Here is a 14,671-nt window from a genome sequence, read left to right on the forward strand (position 1 = left end):
CCAAAAGTTAGTGATAGGTTGAAGACATGGGTTAGGGATGGGATAAGTGTGGTGGTGAGGTTGTGGAGGAGGTGGGATGGGATGGGGTCAAGTGCACAAGAGGTGATTTGGAGAGATGAGCAAGCACTCCTTCAGTGATTTTGGAGAGGTAAGTTATGGGGTTAGGGCATTGGTCTAGTATACAAAGGGGTTGTGGTGGTCGGACAACAAAGACTTGACTTGTTTGGTCTATTTTATTTTTGAAGTGCGTGGCAAAGTCCTCGCCAGAGGTGGGCCGAGAAGGGAGTTAAGTGTTGAACAACTCTTAGGCACACATGTAAAGATCATTACTATTAAAGAGTTGCACTAATTTGATGCCCTGTTGGAGTTTTTGCATTGGGTCCCTCAAGCTTCAAGTTAACTTACGCCACTGATGCCCTGTATATAGATGCATTTTCCAATCTTGATATTTTCTATGTTAATTTTATTTCTACCTTTTCTGGATGACTCACAAGAAAACATTTTTATTCGGCAGAGTACTCCTATGCTCTCTATGAGATACGTCTTTTGAAGGCTTATATCCGGAAATGACAGTCAGAAGTTGGATGTGTGGGATCGATATTCCCCCCAAAAATAAATTGTCTGGGGCTCCCAAACACATCAGACTGTCAACCGAACCCATCATTAGTTGGTGTATGGCGGGCTTCATGCTACGAGTCATAGAGCTGTATGTTAAATCTTTGGGCCAATAGGGCAAAGCAGGGCTGGACTGGGACTGAAAATCAGCCCTGGATAAAAACCAAAGCAGCCCACATGCAAATCGCTATTCTTAAATAGTAAATGTATCTTCCATGCAACCTTTTCTGTACAGCTTGTAGGTGAGAACAGTAAGGGAGGTCAATAGGTGAAAAATGACTTTGGGAGATACAGCATTCTGCGACTGCGCCTATGCCCCGTGACCCCACTGGCAATTTTTAGTTTTGGAAGGGGGAATCATAATTAAGACGTCCTCAATGCCTTCCCTAGTTGCAGGAGGGACCTAACGTCACTACATATTATTTATACTCTCAGCCCATACTCCAATATTGTAAAAGGGGTTTTCCACCCAGTGCACGTTGTTTGCAGTACAGCTTGCTGAACATTAACAGAGTGTAATGTTGGGTTTCGGCTTTACCAGGTGGTGCAGGCAGTTGTTACGTAACCATAACTTTGTGATTTGCCAAACACATTCTCATTACTTCTCCAATTCTCTTACTTTTCTGTTGATGGAGGCAGATGAGAACTTGTTTGGCACAGCGAGTGCTCGCTCACACTGGCGTATATTACGGCAGAGTGCTGTGTGATGTTTTATCAGATTGCACTCAGCCCAATATTATAATATAGGGCAGAGCAGATCTGCGTTATTTTCTTCAGTCCAAATAGGTCTGAAATTTGCAGCATGCGGCAAGTGACTTCGGAATTTGGATCACCCCCACAAAGAAAATTAAAGCAGTTGTCGCCCTACTAAAAACGGACAGTCCTCCATCCAGACCTTCACAAGGAGCTTATTTGGCTTAAAAGATCTGATTTATATAGGGACTGATTTTCCAGCACTGATAGAAATCATATGTTCTAGGCCAAATAAGCTCCTGGTGCAAAACCGGTTGGAGGATTGGCCATTTCAGTAGGGAGAAAACGTAATTATCATCAGCACCAAAAATTAGCGACGAGCCAGGTTTGCACTAGAGGAGGGAAACATGAGTATTTAAATGGGTTGTCCACTACTTTAACACTGATGACCTATCCTTAGGACAGGTGATCAATGTCTGACCGGCGTTGCTGCGACACTTGGCACCATTGGCAGATCAGCTGATCTCAGTGCCAGCGGGAACTGCTCAGTTACAGAACTGCACAGCAATGCTCAATCTACTGTATAGTGGCAACAACCGGGTTCTGCACATCCGCCCCTTATTGATTTGAATAGGTCACGAATGTGCAGTACGCGGCCGTGGCCAGTATACAGTAGACAGCTGTGCCGTAACTGAGCAGTTCCTGCCATCACCGAGAACAGCCAATCGGCAGGGATGCCAGGTGTCACACCCACACAGATCAGACATTGATGAGATAAGGATAGGTCATCAATGTAAAAATAGTGGACATTCTCTTTTTTTTTAGCTTACTAAATTTGTCTCTGGGATGGGATAGAATCCTAACTCATCCAGTGACCCAGATTGCTGCAGATTGGGGCAGGAACGACAACATACTGCGGCTGACTGATGGTCTGGAGCCACATGGGGTACCAGAGCAAAAGTCCTAATAGCCCTGCAAATATTATGATAGCCCCAGATATAATGGCATCACATACAGTACGATGGCCCCAGATATAATGGCATCACATACAGTACGATGGCCCCACATATAATGGCATCACATACAGTACGATGGCCCCACATATAATGGCATCACATACAGTACGATGGCCCCACATATAATGGCATCACATACAGTACGATGGCCCCACATATAATGGCATCACATACAGTACGATGGCCCCACATATAATGGCATCACATACAGTACGATGGCCCCACATATAATGGCATCACATACAGTACGATGGCCCCACATATAATGGCATCACATACAGTACGATGGCCCCACATATAATGGCATCACTTACAGTATGATGGCCCCACATATAATGGTATCACATACAGTACGATGGCCCCACATATAATGGCATCACATACTGTACAGTACGATGGCCCCACCTGTATTCTCCCATATAGTACACTGACCCCACCTGTGTCATCCCCCATATAGTACACTGACCCCACCTGTGTCATCCCCCATATAGTACACTGGCCCCACCTGTGTCATCTCCTATATAGTACACTGGCCCCACCTGTGTCATCCCATATATAGTACACTGGCCCCACCTGTCATCCCCCATATAGTACACTGGCCCCACCTGTGTCATCCCCATATAGTACACTGGCCCCACCTGTGTCATCCCCCATATAGTACACTGACCCCACCTGTGTCATCCCCCATATAGTACACTGGCCCCACATGTCATCACCCATACAGTGCACTGGCCCCGCATGTCATCCCCCATACAGTACACTGGCCCCAGATGTCATCCTCCATACAGTACACTGGCCCCAGATGTCATCCTCCATACAGTACACTGGCCCCACATGTCATCCTCCATACAGTACACTGGCCCCGCATGTCATCCCCCATACAGTACACTGGCCCCAGATGTCATCCTCCATACAGTACACTGGCCCCACATGTCATCCTCCATACAGTACACTGGCCCCACATGTCATCCTCCATACAGTACACTGGCCCCACATGTCATCACCCATACAGTACACTGGCCCTGAATGTCATCCCCCATACAGTGCACTGGCCCCACGTCATCACCCATACAGTACACTGGCCCCACATGTCATCACCCATACAGTGCACTGGCCCCGCATGTCATACCCCATACAGTACACTGGCCCCACATGTCATCCCCCATACAGTACACTGGCCCCACGTGTCATCCTCCATACAGTACACTGGCCCCACGTGTCATCCTCCATACAGTACACTGGCCCCGCGTGTCATCCCCCATACAGTACACTTGCCCCACGTGTCATGCCCCATACAGTCCACTGACCCACGTGTCTTGCCCCATACAGTACACTGGCCCCACGTGTCATGCCCCATACAGTACACTGGCCCCACGTGTCATGCCCCATACAGTACAGTGGCCCCACATATAATCCCTCATACAGTACACTGGCCCCACATGTCATCTCCCATACAGTACACTGGCCCCACATGTGGTCCCCTACATATTACGGTTTGATTTATAAAAAAAGAAGAAAAAGACACTCTCCTTGTTCCCTGCTGCTCTGGCTGGGCCACGGCAGCAGCGTCACCAGGGCCGTGGCTGCAGCGTCACCAGGGCCACGGCTGCAGGGTCACGGGCAGGACAGCAGAGTTTGCGCTCTCTGCACACAGAATGCGCTGTCACAACAGAATCACCCCTGAAGAAGCCACTTAGGGTGGCGACACGTGTCGGGTCTCTCCACTCTGCCTGGCTCCACTCCACATGGGTTCTGTATATTGCTGATATGAACTTGTGCTGATCATTGTGGGAGGCTATTTTAGGCCATATCTCTTTTTTTCTCCCTATGGGCACAGATTATGTGGGCTATTTGTATGCTTCATGCCTAAGTTTGAGACTTGGGTACTTGTATTCCTGAAGGGGGTTATTTAAATCGCATTGCCTTTAATATTTATGCATCGCATTTGGATAAGATATTCCATAGGCAATATATTTCTATTTGGTGACCTATGGTTACCAGTGCTAATCCTTTTCAGGCTATGAATCTATTACCCACTACAACTACATAGGGATTATTTCCTACCTCTTGCACGGTTAAATGTTTCTATTTGAGGGTGTGTATTTTTCACACTCGGGTATGCTGTTTACATGGACCTAGGGTCATAAGTATTACTTATTGTGGAGTGTTTGGCGGTAGGTGGTTTGCTCTATTACGAGCTCTGTGCAATTTGTATATGTGTCACATGTGTGACCATTTTTAATGTTTTTAACATTTTTTGTGTCTGTTCTTCTGTGTCCAATAAAATTTGAATTTTTCATGTTATCTCCTGCCTAGGGTGATCCCCTGTTTGTGGCCTATTTCTTTTTTCTTTTTGTTAATTGCGTAGTGTGGTATAGGTCAAGGTTGGATCCCTTTAAATAGTTCGGTGGTGTCCCCGTTCTTTGCTTCTGGTCACAACAGAATCAGTGCGTTCCTGGCTCCAGACACACGTGCGCCGTGCCGCCCTCGTTTATGCCAAAGCAGGCACCCGACAAATTAAAGAGCACAGCAGCCATAAAAGCTGACTAGCGGCCCCTGAAACAGTGCCACACCACGGCCCACTGGGCAAGTGCCCGGAAGGGCAGATTAGTAGTCCGGGCCTGCCACTAATGTGAATGCTACCCATGCGGTCTTTCCTACAACAAATGGAGAAACTCCTCAGCTTGAAGAAGCTTATGAATCTGAGGTCCAATAAAGACTCCCTCCTTTATTGTTGCTTCATTCAACCTTGAAAATGTATCAGTGAGACACTTGAATGCTTTTGCATTTTTATCCATTGCCTTTACAAAGTTCTTCATTAAACCCAACTTGATGTGCAACGGTGGTAACAAAATCTCAGGTGGGTCAAATGCAGGACATTTCTACTCCCTGGCTAAAGTGAATGTCAGAGAGGTCAGTCTCTTTCAATGTAGTGATATTCGGTTGTACGACTATCCCACTCACACAGAAAGCAGCAGTACTTTGTGTATCCGCCCTGGAAACCAAGTAAGAGGGCAATCAACTTTAAGTCATCACAGAGGAGCCACAAATGTTGGCCATAGTTCAGGCCCCTCATCAGCTGTTTCATGGTGTCATAGGTTTTTTTCATATGGCCTGCACAACCAACTGGAACTGGACCTAGTGCATTGCCATTATACTGTGAAGTCCATGTCTTCTTCCTTGAAACTGCTTTCCTAATGGGGGCACCAAGCAGAAATAGCAATTGGTAGTGTGATCGGTTGCCTCTCTCTAGATCCTTAGGATTGCAAAAGGCATAATTGCCTCTTCCCATACACATCTATTGCAGCATATGTGTGGAGCCCAACACTTGTCTAAATCAATTCGGCAGTCATGTCATATGGCAGTCAAGTTTCGTCTTTGTGACACAAAAGTGATTTCTCCCCATATGTAGGAAAGACTATCTGCTTTGTTAATCCAAGAACAAGGCATATCTGAAAAAGAAACACATAGAAACATGTCAATACGCTAAGAAACTGAGCTAAGAAATCATAAAACTGTATATCTTACACAGAGAGCATTTATAAAAGTAGGTGATGGAACTGTGATTAGGAATATGTCATCAGAGCTGAGTTGGCGTTGTTTGATAGGTCACCCTAAGATGATAGAATATTGAATGCGCAATAGACTAAGTAGATGATGTAATAGACGAGTTACTAACAATGCAATAATGATGATGAAAGAATAAAGATGCAATTCTTCAATAAGCCTGCATGAAAGATGTCACAAGTAATTACAATCTCCTCTGGATCTTGGAAATTAGCGTCAATCAGTACATTTAAGCATCATATTCGTTTTCAGCAGTACAAAATTAGGGTCACCTATTATTGTCTCTGAACCAATTTGGCTGTAGAACAGTGAACTATTATTGATATCACATGATGGCCTTGATGTTTTTTCTTTTAATTCTTTTATTGGCATAAAGGAAAGGAAATGCCAACCTCTGCCGGGCCATTGGGAAGGCTGGTGCCAGACCGGGACTGAGCAACAACCAAGGGATCAACCAAGGGATCAGTATTTATTATCAAACAGCTACTAAACAGCTTTTGTTTTGCATTTTAGGCAAGTTATACTAGTACGCAAAGGAATACTATCAGTATGAACCAGAGGCGTAGCTAGGGGTTTGGTTCATGGGGGGAGAAACTTCGGAGGTTGCCCCTAACCAGGTAACCCAAATTACAACTATGGTTGTGCACCCTAATAGTGGATGTAGGAGAACCTCAGTAGATGACCCCACTACTACTACAAAAAAAACTCTATACAAAGACCAACACGGATAATACCGCCGTATGATGACTACAGTGGGGAAAATAAGTAATTGATCCCTTGCTGATTTTGTACGTTTGCCCACTCACAAAGACATGAACGGACTATAATTTTAAGGGTAGGCTAATTTTAGCATTGAGAGATAAAATATCAAAAATGAAATCCAGAAAATCACATTGTATAAATTATATAAATTTAATTGCATTTTGCAGTGAGAAATAAGTATTTGATCCCTCTGGCAAACAAGACTTAATACTTGGTGGCAAAACCCTAGTTGGCAAGCACAGCAGTCAGACGGTTTTTTGTAGTTGATGATGAGGTTTGCGCACATGTCAGGAGGAATTTTGGTCCACTCCTCTTTGCAGTTTATCTCTAAATCATTAAGATTTTGAGGCTGTCGCTTGACAACTCGGAGCTTCATCTCCCTCAATAAGTTTTCTATGACATTAAGGTCTGGAGACTGGCTAGGCCACTCCATGACCTTAATGTGCTTCTTTTTGAGCCACTCCTTTGTTGCCTTGGCGGTATGTTTTGGGTCATTGTCTTGCTGGAAGACCCAGCCACGACCCATTTTTAATGTCCTGGTGGAGGGAAGAAGATTGTCACTCAGGATTTTACGGTACATGGCCCCATCCATTTTCCCATTGATGCGGTGAAGTAGTCCTGTGCCCTTAGCAGAGAAACACCCCCAAAACATAATGTTTCCACCTCCATGCTTGACAGTGTGTTCTTTGGGTCATAGGCTCTGTTTCTCTTCTTCCAAACACCACAAGTTGAGTTAATGCCAAAGACCTCAGTTTTTGTCTCAACTGACCACAGCACCTTCTCCCAGTCACTCACAGAATCATCCAGGTGTTCATTGGCAATCTTCAGACGGGCCTGCACATGTGCCTTCTTAAGCAGGGGGACCTTGCCAGCCCTGCAGGATTTGAAACCTTTACGGCGTAATGTGTTACCAATGGTTTTCTTGATGACTGTGGACCCAGCTGCCTTGAGATCAATAACAAGTTCCCCCCATGTAGTTTTAGGCTGATCTCTCACCTTCCTCATGATTAAGGATACCCCACGAGGTGAGATTTTGCATGGTGCCCCAGATCGATGTCGATTGATGGTTATTTTGTATTTCTTCCATTTTCTTACTATTCCACCAACAGTTGTCTCCTTCTCACCCAGCGTCTTACTTATAGTTTTTTAGCCCATTCCAGCTTTTTCAGGCCTATGATCTTGTCCCTGACATCCTTATAAAGCTCTTTGGTATTGCCCATGTTGTAGAGGTTAAAGTCTGACTGACTGAGTCTGTGGACAGGAGGTTTTTATAAAGGTGACTATGTAAGACAGCTGTCTTTAATGCAAGTAACGAGTTGCTTTGGAGCATCTAACAGGTCTGTAAGAGCCAGAACTCTTTATGGTTGGTAGGGTATCAAATACTTATTTCTCACTGCAAAATGCAAATAAAATTATGTAATTTATACAATGTGATTTTCTGGATTTTATTTTTGATATTCTGTCACTCCGTGTTAAAATTAACTGACCCTTAAAAATACAGACTGTTCATGTCTTTGTCAGTAAGCAAACTTACAAAATCAGCAAGGGATCAAATACTTATTTCCCCCACTGTATATAGTGGTAGATACCAGTACCAGTCGTGCAGAACATATAAGGGATTACAGTACAGTTATTGATGCTGAGTTACAGCTGACGTTCTTTCTGCTGGAGTCATTTACTTTTCCCGTCTTTTCCATCGGGCTCAGACCAACATAACAACTGCTCCAGCCAGGACTCGGCTGCAGAGATTACAACAAAAATACATATGATTTCTCACATTTCTGGTACCCACCATCCACATCTAACCCGGACCTGCACAAACTCCTTATCCTGCTGATAACCCAATGCTGAGCCACTGCTGCCGTATGTGTCCCTATTTCTGCACCTGTTTGGTACTGTGTGTCCTCTAATATTACTCCAAGTGGAGCCCTATCATTGCACTCAAAGTATGATGTCAAAAAAGGGCCCCACAGACACTGTAAGATACCACCACAATGAATTCCTCCACAGAACCCTCCACATGAACAGTATGATGAATCTACTGTAACCCACCCCACAACTCACCCAGAAAAGTATGATGTCTCCTGCATCGTATGATCACCTAACTGTGACCCTCACACAATGATCCATACAGTATAATGCATCGCTTTGTCCTCTTCATAATAGAATGCACCACATGCTCCCTAGAGTATAATGCACCTCATAGTCTTCTGTATAGTATAATGTACCCCATACTTCATACAGCATAATGCATTCCATAGTCCTCTGTATAGTATAATGGACCCCATACAGCATAATGCATTCCATAGTCCTCTGTATAGTATAATGGACCCCATACAGCATAATGCATTCCATAGTCCTCTGTATAGTATAATGGACTCCATACTCCATACAGCATAATGCATTCTATAGTCCTATGTATAGTATAATGCTCCCCATACTCTAAAGAGTATAAGGCACCCCAAAGTCATCTGTATAGTATAATGCATCTCATAGTCCATACAGCATAATGCACCCCATAGCAAATTAGGTAGCATAATCTGTGTACTACAGACTGTGAGTAAAGCTTTGGAACTACAAGCCCTGGTGTCCTCCATTCATGCCTGCGCCAACACTCCTGGAACCACTACATCTGGGTACCAGCTTCTACACTGCCTGCGCCTCTCAGCTACCCCTACATCTACACTGCCCTGGGACTACAGCTCCACCTGTGGGGAGCTTCACCATCTTGGCTGCAACACACCACCAGTCCCAGAGGATCTGCATGCAGCGTCGGCTTAACATCTCTCTTCCCGAACACCACAGGTGGTCACGAACTATTCATCAATTATATTTCATTGTTCTTTCACCCCCTTTTGCCATGGAGCCCCAGGGCCACGGCCCGGGTCGCAGCTTCTGTGACAACTCCCATTGAGATCAACGGACCCGGTGCCGAGTACCCCGATAGCCCTAGTCGGGCGCTCCATGGGCGCCAAATCTCCACCAATCTGACACTGATGAGCGATCCTGAGGATAATCCATCATTGATGAGGAGCCCTACAACCCCATTAACTTAGAATTAATAGCATTAAAAAGGATTTCATTACAAAGTTCATAGTGAAATAATTCTATTTTCCTCATTTTTGTAGAAGAAGAACACATCAGGTGTTTTCTAGCCAGGGACAGCTGTCTTAAGATTTCGGACAAGGTATTATTGTAGTGAAGGATAAGAAATCCTCCAGATCTGAGAAGATCCATCATAGGGAAATAAAGGGCTTATTCTTCTGTAATAGTGGCCAGATATGACCAAACCTAGGAATCTACTGACAGATATGTGCTGTGTTATATATCCCTCTACCTCGGCTTCTCCTCCCTCCAGTATCTCCTCGCCATGGTCGTCGCTTACTTCAGGAGAGCAGGACTGCCATCTTCAGAATATGGAACCTTCTTCTTCCCAGCTCTGTGAGTCTCTTTTATTATTACACATTCACGTCTATAAATAACATTGTTTTATTTTATTGTAAAACCAAAATCTCTTTTCTGCCACTCGGCTAAATACATGATAATGGCATTTGTTGTTGTCTGTATTTTCTTCTGAAGTGGATTGTAATTTATCTGGTTTCATTTCTCTTCTCTCCAAGGTTTTTAGCCAACCAGTTTGAGCAAGAAGATGTGCGATATCGACAGAAGATCTACCGCTGGGCCCTTGGACGGAAGTGGAGGATGAAGAAGGACCGACTGCTACAATGCCGCAATGTTCTGCTCACCAGGATGGGATTCCGGGCTTGGGTGGATCGAGACACATGTGATCTGGTGAGCAATAGAAACAATAATAATATAAAGCTGATCTGTAAATAGAGATCACAATATAAACAGTATGCTTAAGTAAATCCCTTAGACCTGATGAGGCACTTGTACTTACTCTAAAAAGCCACGTCAAAATGGTCTTGTACTGTAATCCTGATATTAGGCAGAGCATAGAATCGTAGAGTTGGAAGGGACCTCCTGGGCCATCTGCTCCAACCCCCTGCTCAAAGCAGGATTCGCTAAATCATCCCAGTCAGATGTCTGTCCAGCCTCTGTTTGAAGACTTCCATTGAAGCTGGACTCATGAAATGCTTGTTTTAATGTCGAGCAAGAAAACTTTAATATGTGATTATAAAGTCATTCTGCCATGGATTTTCAGTCATCACACCAGTATCATCAGGTCTAAAATATATGCAAATTGGATTATGATTAATGGTGACATATGCCCTTTACACTCTGATTATAATCACTTATTTTATTCTAGATCATGGCAGAAGATTCTGACCACTGGGCATGGAAGAGAGAGAGGAATATCCACTGATGCCTTGAAACAGAGCTGCAGGACCTACAAAGAGAAGAACATGGCTGGAAGGGGAACATGGCTGCCGGTCCTAGAAGAAGACGTGACGGATGAAGAACTGGAGAAAGTAGAGAAGTATGCTGGTATGGTGTACAGGGGATATAGACTAGATTCCTTGATAGGGCGTTGATCCAGGGAACTAGTCTGATTGCCGTATGTGGAGTCAGGAAGGAATTTTTTTCCCCAATGTGGAGCTGTTTGCCACATGGAGTTTTTTTGCCTTCCTCTGGATCAACATGTTAGGCTATAGGTTGAACTAGATGGACTTAAAGTCTCCCTTCAACCTTAAATACTATGTTACTATGCTACTATGCTGAATAGTCACACACAGGAAAAGCCCACCCCACTGTACATAGGCAACATACAGACACCCCGTATACTGTACTCATAGGCACACTATAGACTTTACACATAAATGTTATTTTTTCACACCTGTATTTATAGTGGTGACCTCCCTTAGTATGCCCAGAGGAAGGGCAGTAGTGCAGCAGCCATGGTTTCCCTACAGGTTTCCACCACTGGGGGTTTCTCCTGTCCTGAGTGTTGCTGTATGCTCTTTGTGAGTTATGGAAGGTAACCAGCATATAATAAATAAATAATATAATATAAATATAATATGTTAAATATATAATACATTAATATACTGTATATTAAATATATATATATATATATATATACAGTAATATAATACATATATAATATATAAATATAATATAATATAATAAATAATATATAATAAAGCATATAATAAACTTCCCACTATTTAACCTTTCCATGATGTGTCTGAGTCTTTATTTTATACTTTTATGCGTGGACAGGACCACCATCACAGCATTACTGCCCTCACTGTTGTGAGGGACCCAGTGAGCAGAAGCACAAGAGAGGGAGCCTAGACTCAGTCTGTTCCCTCCCTCTTGTGCTTTTGCTCACTTCCAAATAATCTTGCTCTGGCTCTTCCAGGCATGATTTCATCACAAAGATTTAGCCTTCGTAAGACAGAGACAGAGTACAACAGCGCCTAAACATTCACCCTCTGCTCCTCAGACTTTCTATCTGCACAGAGACTGCCTCTAGGCAGAAGATGATGACGGTGGTAGTAGATGGAGCATTTAACACAGTCATGAAGCTGCCATCACAACTTTAACCCGAATTCTTTTTACCGACATCCCCCACTGTAAAATGTGACCTGTTTTTTAAACAAAAGCAACAGAGTGTTGTATATAACTGGAGTAACAGACAGGAAAACACTGGAATACCGGCCTAAAATCCCAAATTTTAATTACAGGGACATATGACGCGTGTCACAGATATACCACACTGTAAAATATATAAATATATATATACTTTTTTTATTCGATGCAAAAGAGTGATGGATATAACAAGAGTGACAGACTGGGGAAAAAAAGGGAATTTAGGCCGAAAATGCCTCAATTTTTTAGACACGGATGTATGAGACGTGTCACAGATATACCCCACTGTAAAATGTGAGCTGTTTATTAAAATAATGCAACATAGTGCTGTATCTAAGCCCAGTGACATCCAGGAACAAAAAAGAAATCCGCTGTAAACTGGCCAAACTTTGAGCACACACAGATATGAGCTGGCACGTAGATACCCCTATGACAATATTTTTAAAAAAAAATGTTTTTAGGGGGTAAATACTGCTGTATATAATTCCAGTGACACCCTAGACAAAAAAGAAAACAGACGTAAACTGGACAAACTTTGAGCACACACAGATATGAGCCGTCACACAGATACCACACCGAAAAATGTGCGGCCTGTTTTTTTTAATTTTCTGGCTAATTAGTGCTGTATATAAGTACAGTGCCAGAAAGCAAAAAAAAAATGAATTTAGGGCTAAAAAGACCAAAATTTTTAGCAGACGGATGGATGAGGCATGTCAAAGATGTACCACACTGTAAAATATGTGGCCTGTCTGTATTTTTTTGGGGGGTTCAGCAAAATAGAGTCAAGAAATTGTGTAAGACACTCAAAAAAAACCTATTCAACCGTACCTCATAAAAAAATAAATATTTCTCTGCACACTCAAAAGGGATGTTTGGGACCCCATTGAAATTGCTGGATTTTCACGCTGTGCTAGGAAAAGGATCTGGCTGTATTGTGCACTGTCAAAAAGCAAACGGAGAAAAAAAAAGGGCTCTGGATTGCTTTGCATTAAAAAAAATTAGCCCAGGCCCAAAAAATTTTGAAAGCCAATTACACCTGTGGCTAGGTATATAGTGACAATATATCCCATAGTTAGCAGCAGCAGCAGCACTAGAACACAGGACCCTCTTGATATATGCAATGATATGTATATACACACATACAGTGCCTGCAGGCCTTGCACTGATGTGTATACAGCAACGTGCACTACCCTGCCTGCCTAACACTGGAACCTATATACTCCGGAATTAGTCCTTAGAAGGACTGTTGGTTTAGCTGGATTTGAGTTGTTTAGGATGGTAGACTCCACTCTCACTAATAAATCCCCAATTCTGACCCTGTCTCGGCAGCAGCTCTCCCTACACTATCTCAATCCGGAGCTGAATGCGGCGAGCAGGGCGTCGTCCGGTCTCTTATACCCCTGATGATGCTGTGTGGCCAGCCAATCGCTGCATGACCTCAATAACGATGGCTGCGACGTTTCATTGCCTGGCAGACAATCCCTGCATCGTGATTGGTTCTGTAAAGTCCACCAAAAAAAGCTGGGTGGAGACCAGAGTTCCCACCGAGTAATCCTGGAAATGCTCGGTGCTCGCCGAGTACACTGAGTACAGTGATACTCAGGCGAGTACCGAGTAGTGGTGAACACGTTCGCTCATCACTACACTGGACCATAGACTTGGCCAAAGGTTTACCTTCCAACAAGACAATGACCCTAAGCACACAGCTAAAATAACAACGGAGTGGCTTCAGAACAACTCTGTGACCATTCTTGACTGGCCCAGCCAGAGCCCTGAACTAAACCCAATTGAGCATCTCTGGAGAGACCTGAAAATGACTGTCCACCAACATTCACCATCCAACCTGACGGAACTGGAGAGCATCTGCAAGGAAGAATGGCAGAGGATCCCCAAATCCAGGTGTGAAAAACATCATTCCCAAGAAGACTCATGGCTGTACTAGCTCAAAAGGAGCTTCTACTCAATACTGAGCAAAGGGTCTGAATACTTATGACCATGAGATATTTCAGTTTTTCTTTTTTGATAAATTTGCAAAAATTCCTACATTTCTGTCTTTTTTTTAGTCAAGATGGGGTGCAGAGTGTACATTAATGAGAAAAAAAATAACTTTTTTGAATTTACCAAATGGCTGAAAAGAAACAAAGAGTGAAAAATTTAAAGGGGTCTGAATACTTTCCTTACACACTGTATATCTACCTATTCTTTGTGTATTTACTGTATGTAATCCATCCCTTATATCCTGTCGGCTCCTGCTGTGATTTCACACTACGTGGCTGCTGAATTTCCAGCTTTTATTCTATCTATCTATCTATCTATCATCTACTTTAAATTACTTTATTGTCAGCACCATTATTTTCCTGCGCTGTTACCGACTTTTTCCGATTTTAAGAGAAATACTCGAGTTACCGATCACCAATCCGAATCTACCATATTCGTGCTGAATTTATGTTTGGCGATCGTTT

At 43.4% G+C, this 14,671-nt stretch overlaps 1 protein-coding gene across 1 annotated transcript in view; it reads left to right on the forward strand.

The window, feature by feature from the left end:
* Positions 1–11,771, forward strand: part of LOC141088223 (speedy protein 1-A-like) — a 32,126-nt gene extending 20,355 nt beyond the window's left edge. Inside the window, exons 2-4 of the mRNA XM_073574192.1 lie at positions 10,012–10,094; positions 10,274–10,445; positions 10,924–11,771. Of these exons, the coding sequence (XP_073430293.1) occupies positions 10,024–10,094; positions 10,274–10,445; positions 10,924–10,980 (300 nt within the window). The 5' untranslated portion in view covers positions 10,012–10,023 and the 3' untranslated portion in view covers positions 10,981–11,771. The remainder of the gene's footprint in view (positions 1–10,011; positions 10,095–10,273; positions 10,446–10,923) is intronic.
* Positions 11,772–14,671: the final 2,900 nt, after the last annotated feature.

This window comes from Dendrobates tinctorius, unplaced genomic scaffold (genome assembly GCF_039654945.1).
Source record: "Dendrobates tinctorius isolate UK_male_01 unplaced genomic scaffold, ASM3965494v1 ptg000038l, whole genome shotgun sequence".
NCBI lineage: Eukaryota > Metazoa > Chordata > Amphibia > Anura > Dendrobatidae > Dendrobates > Dendrobates tinctorius.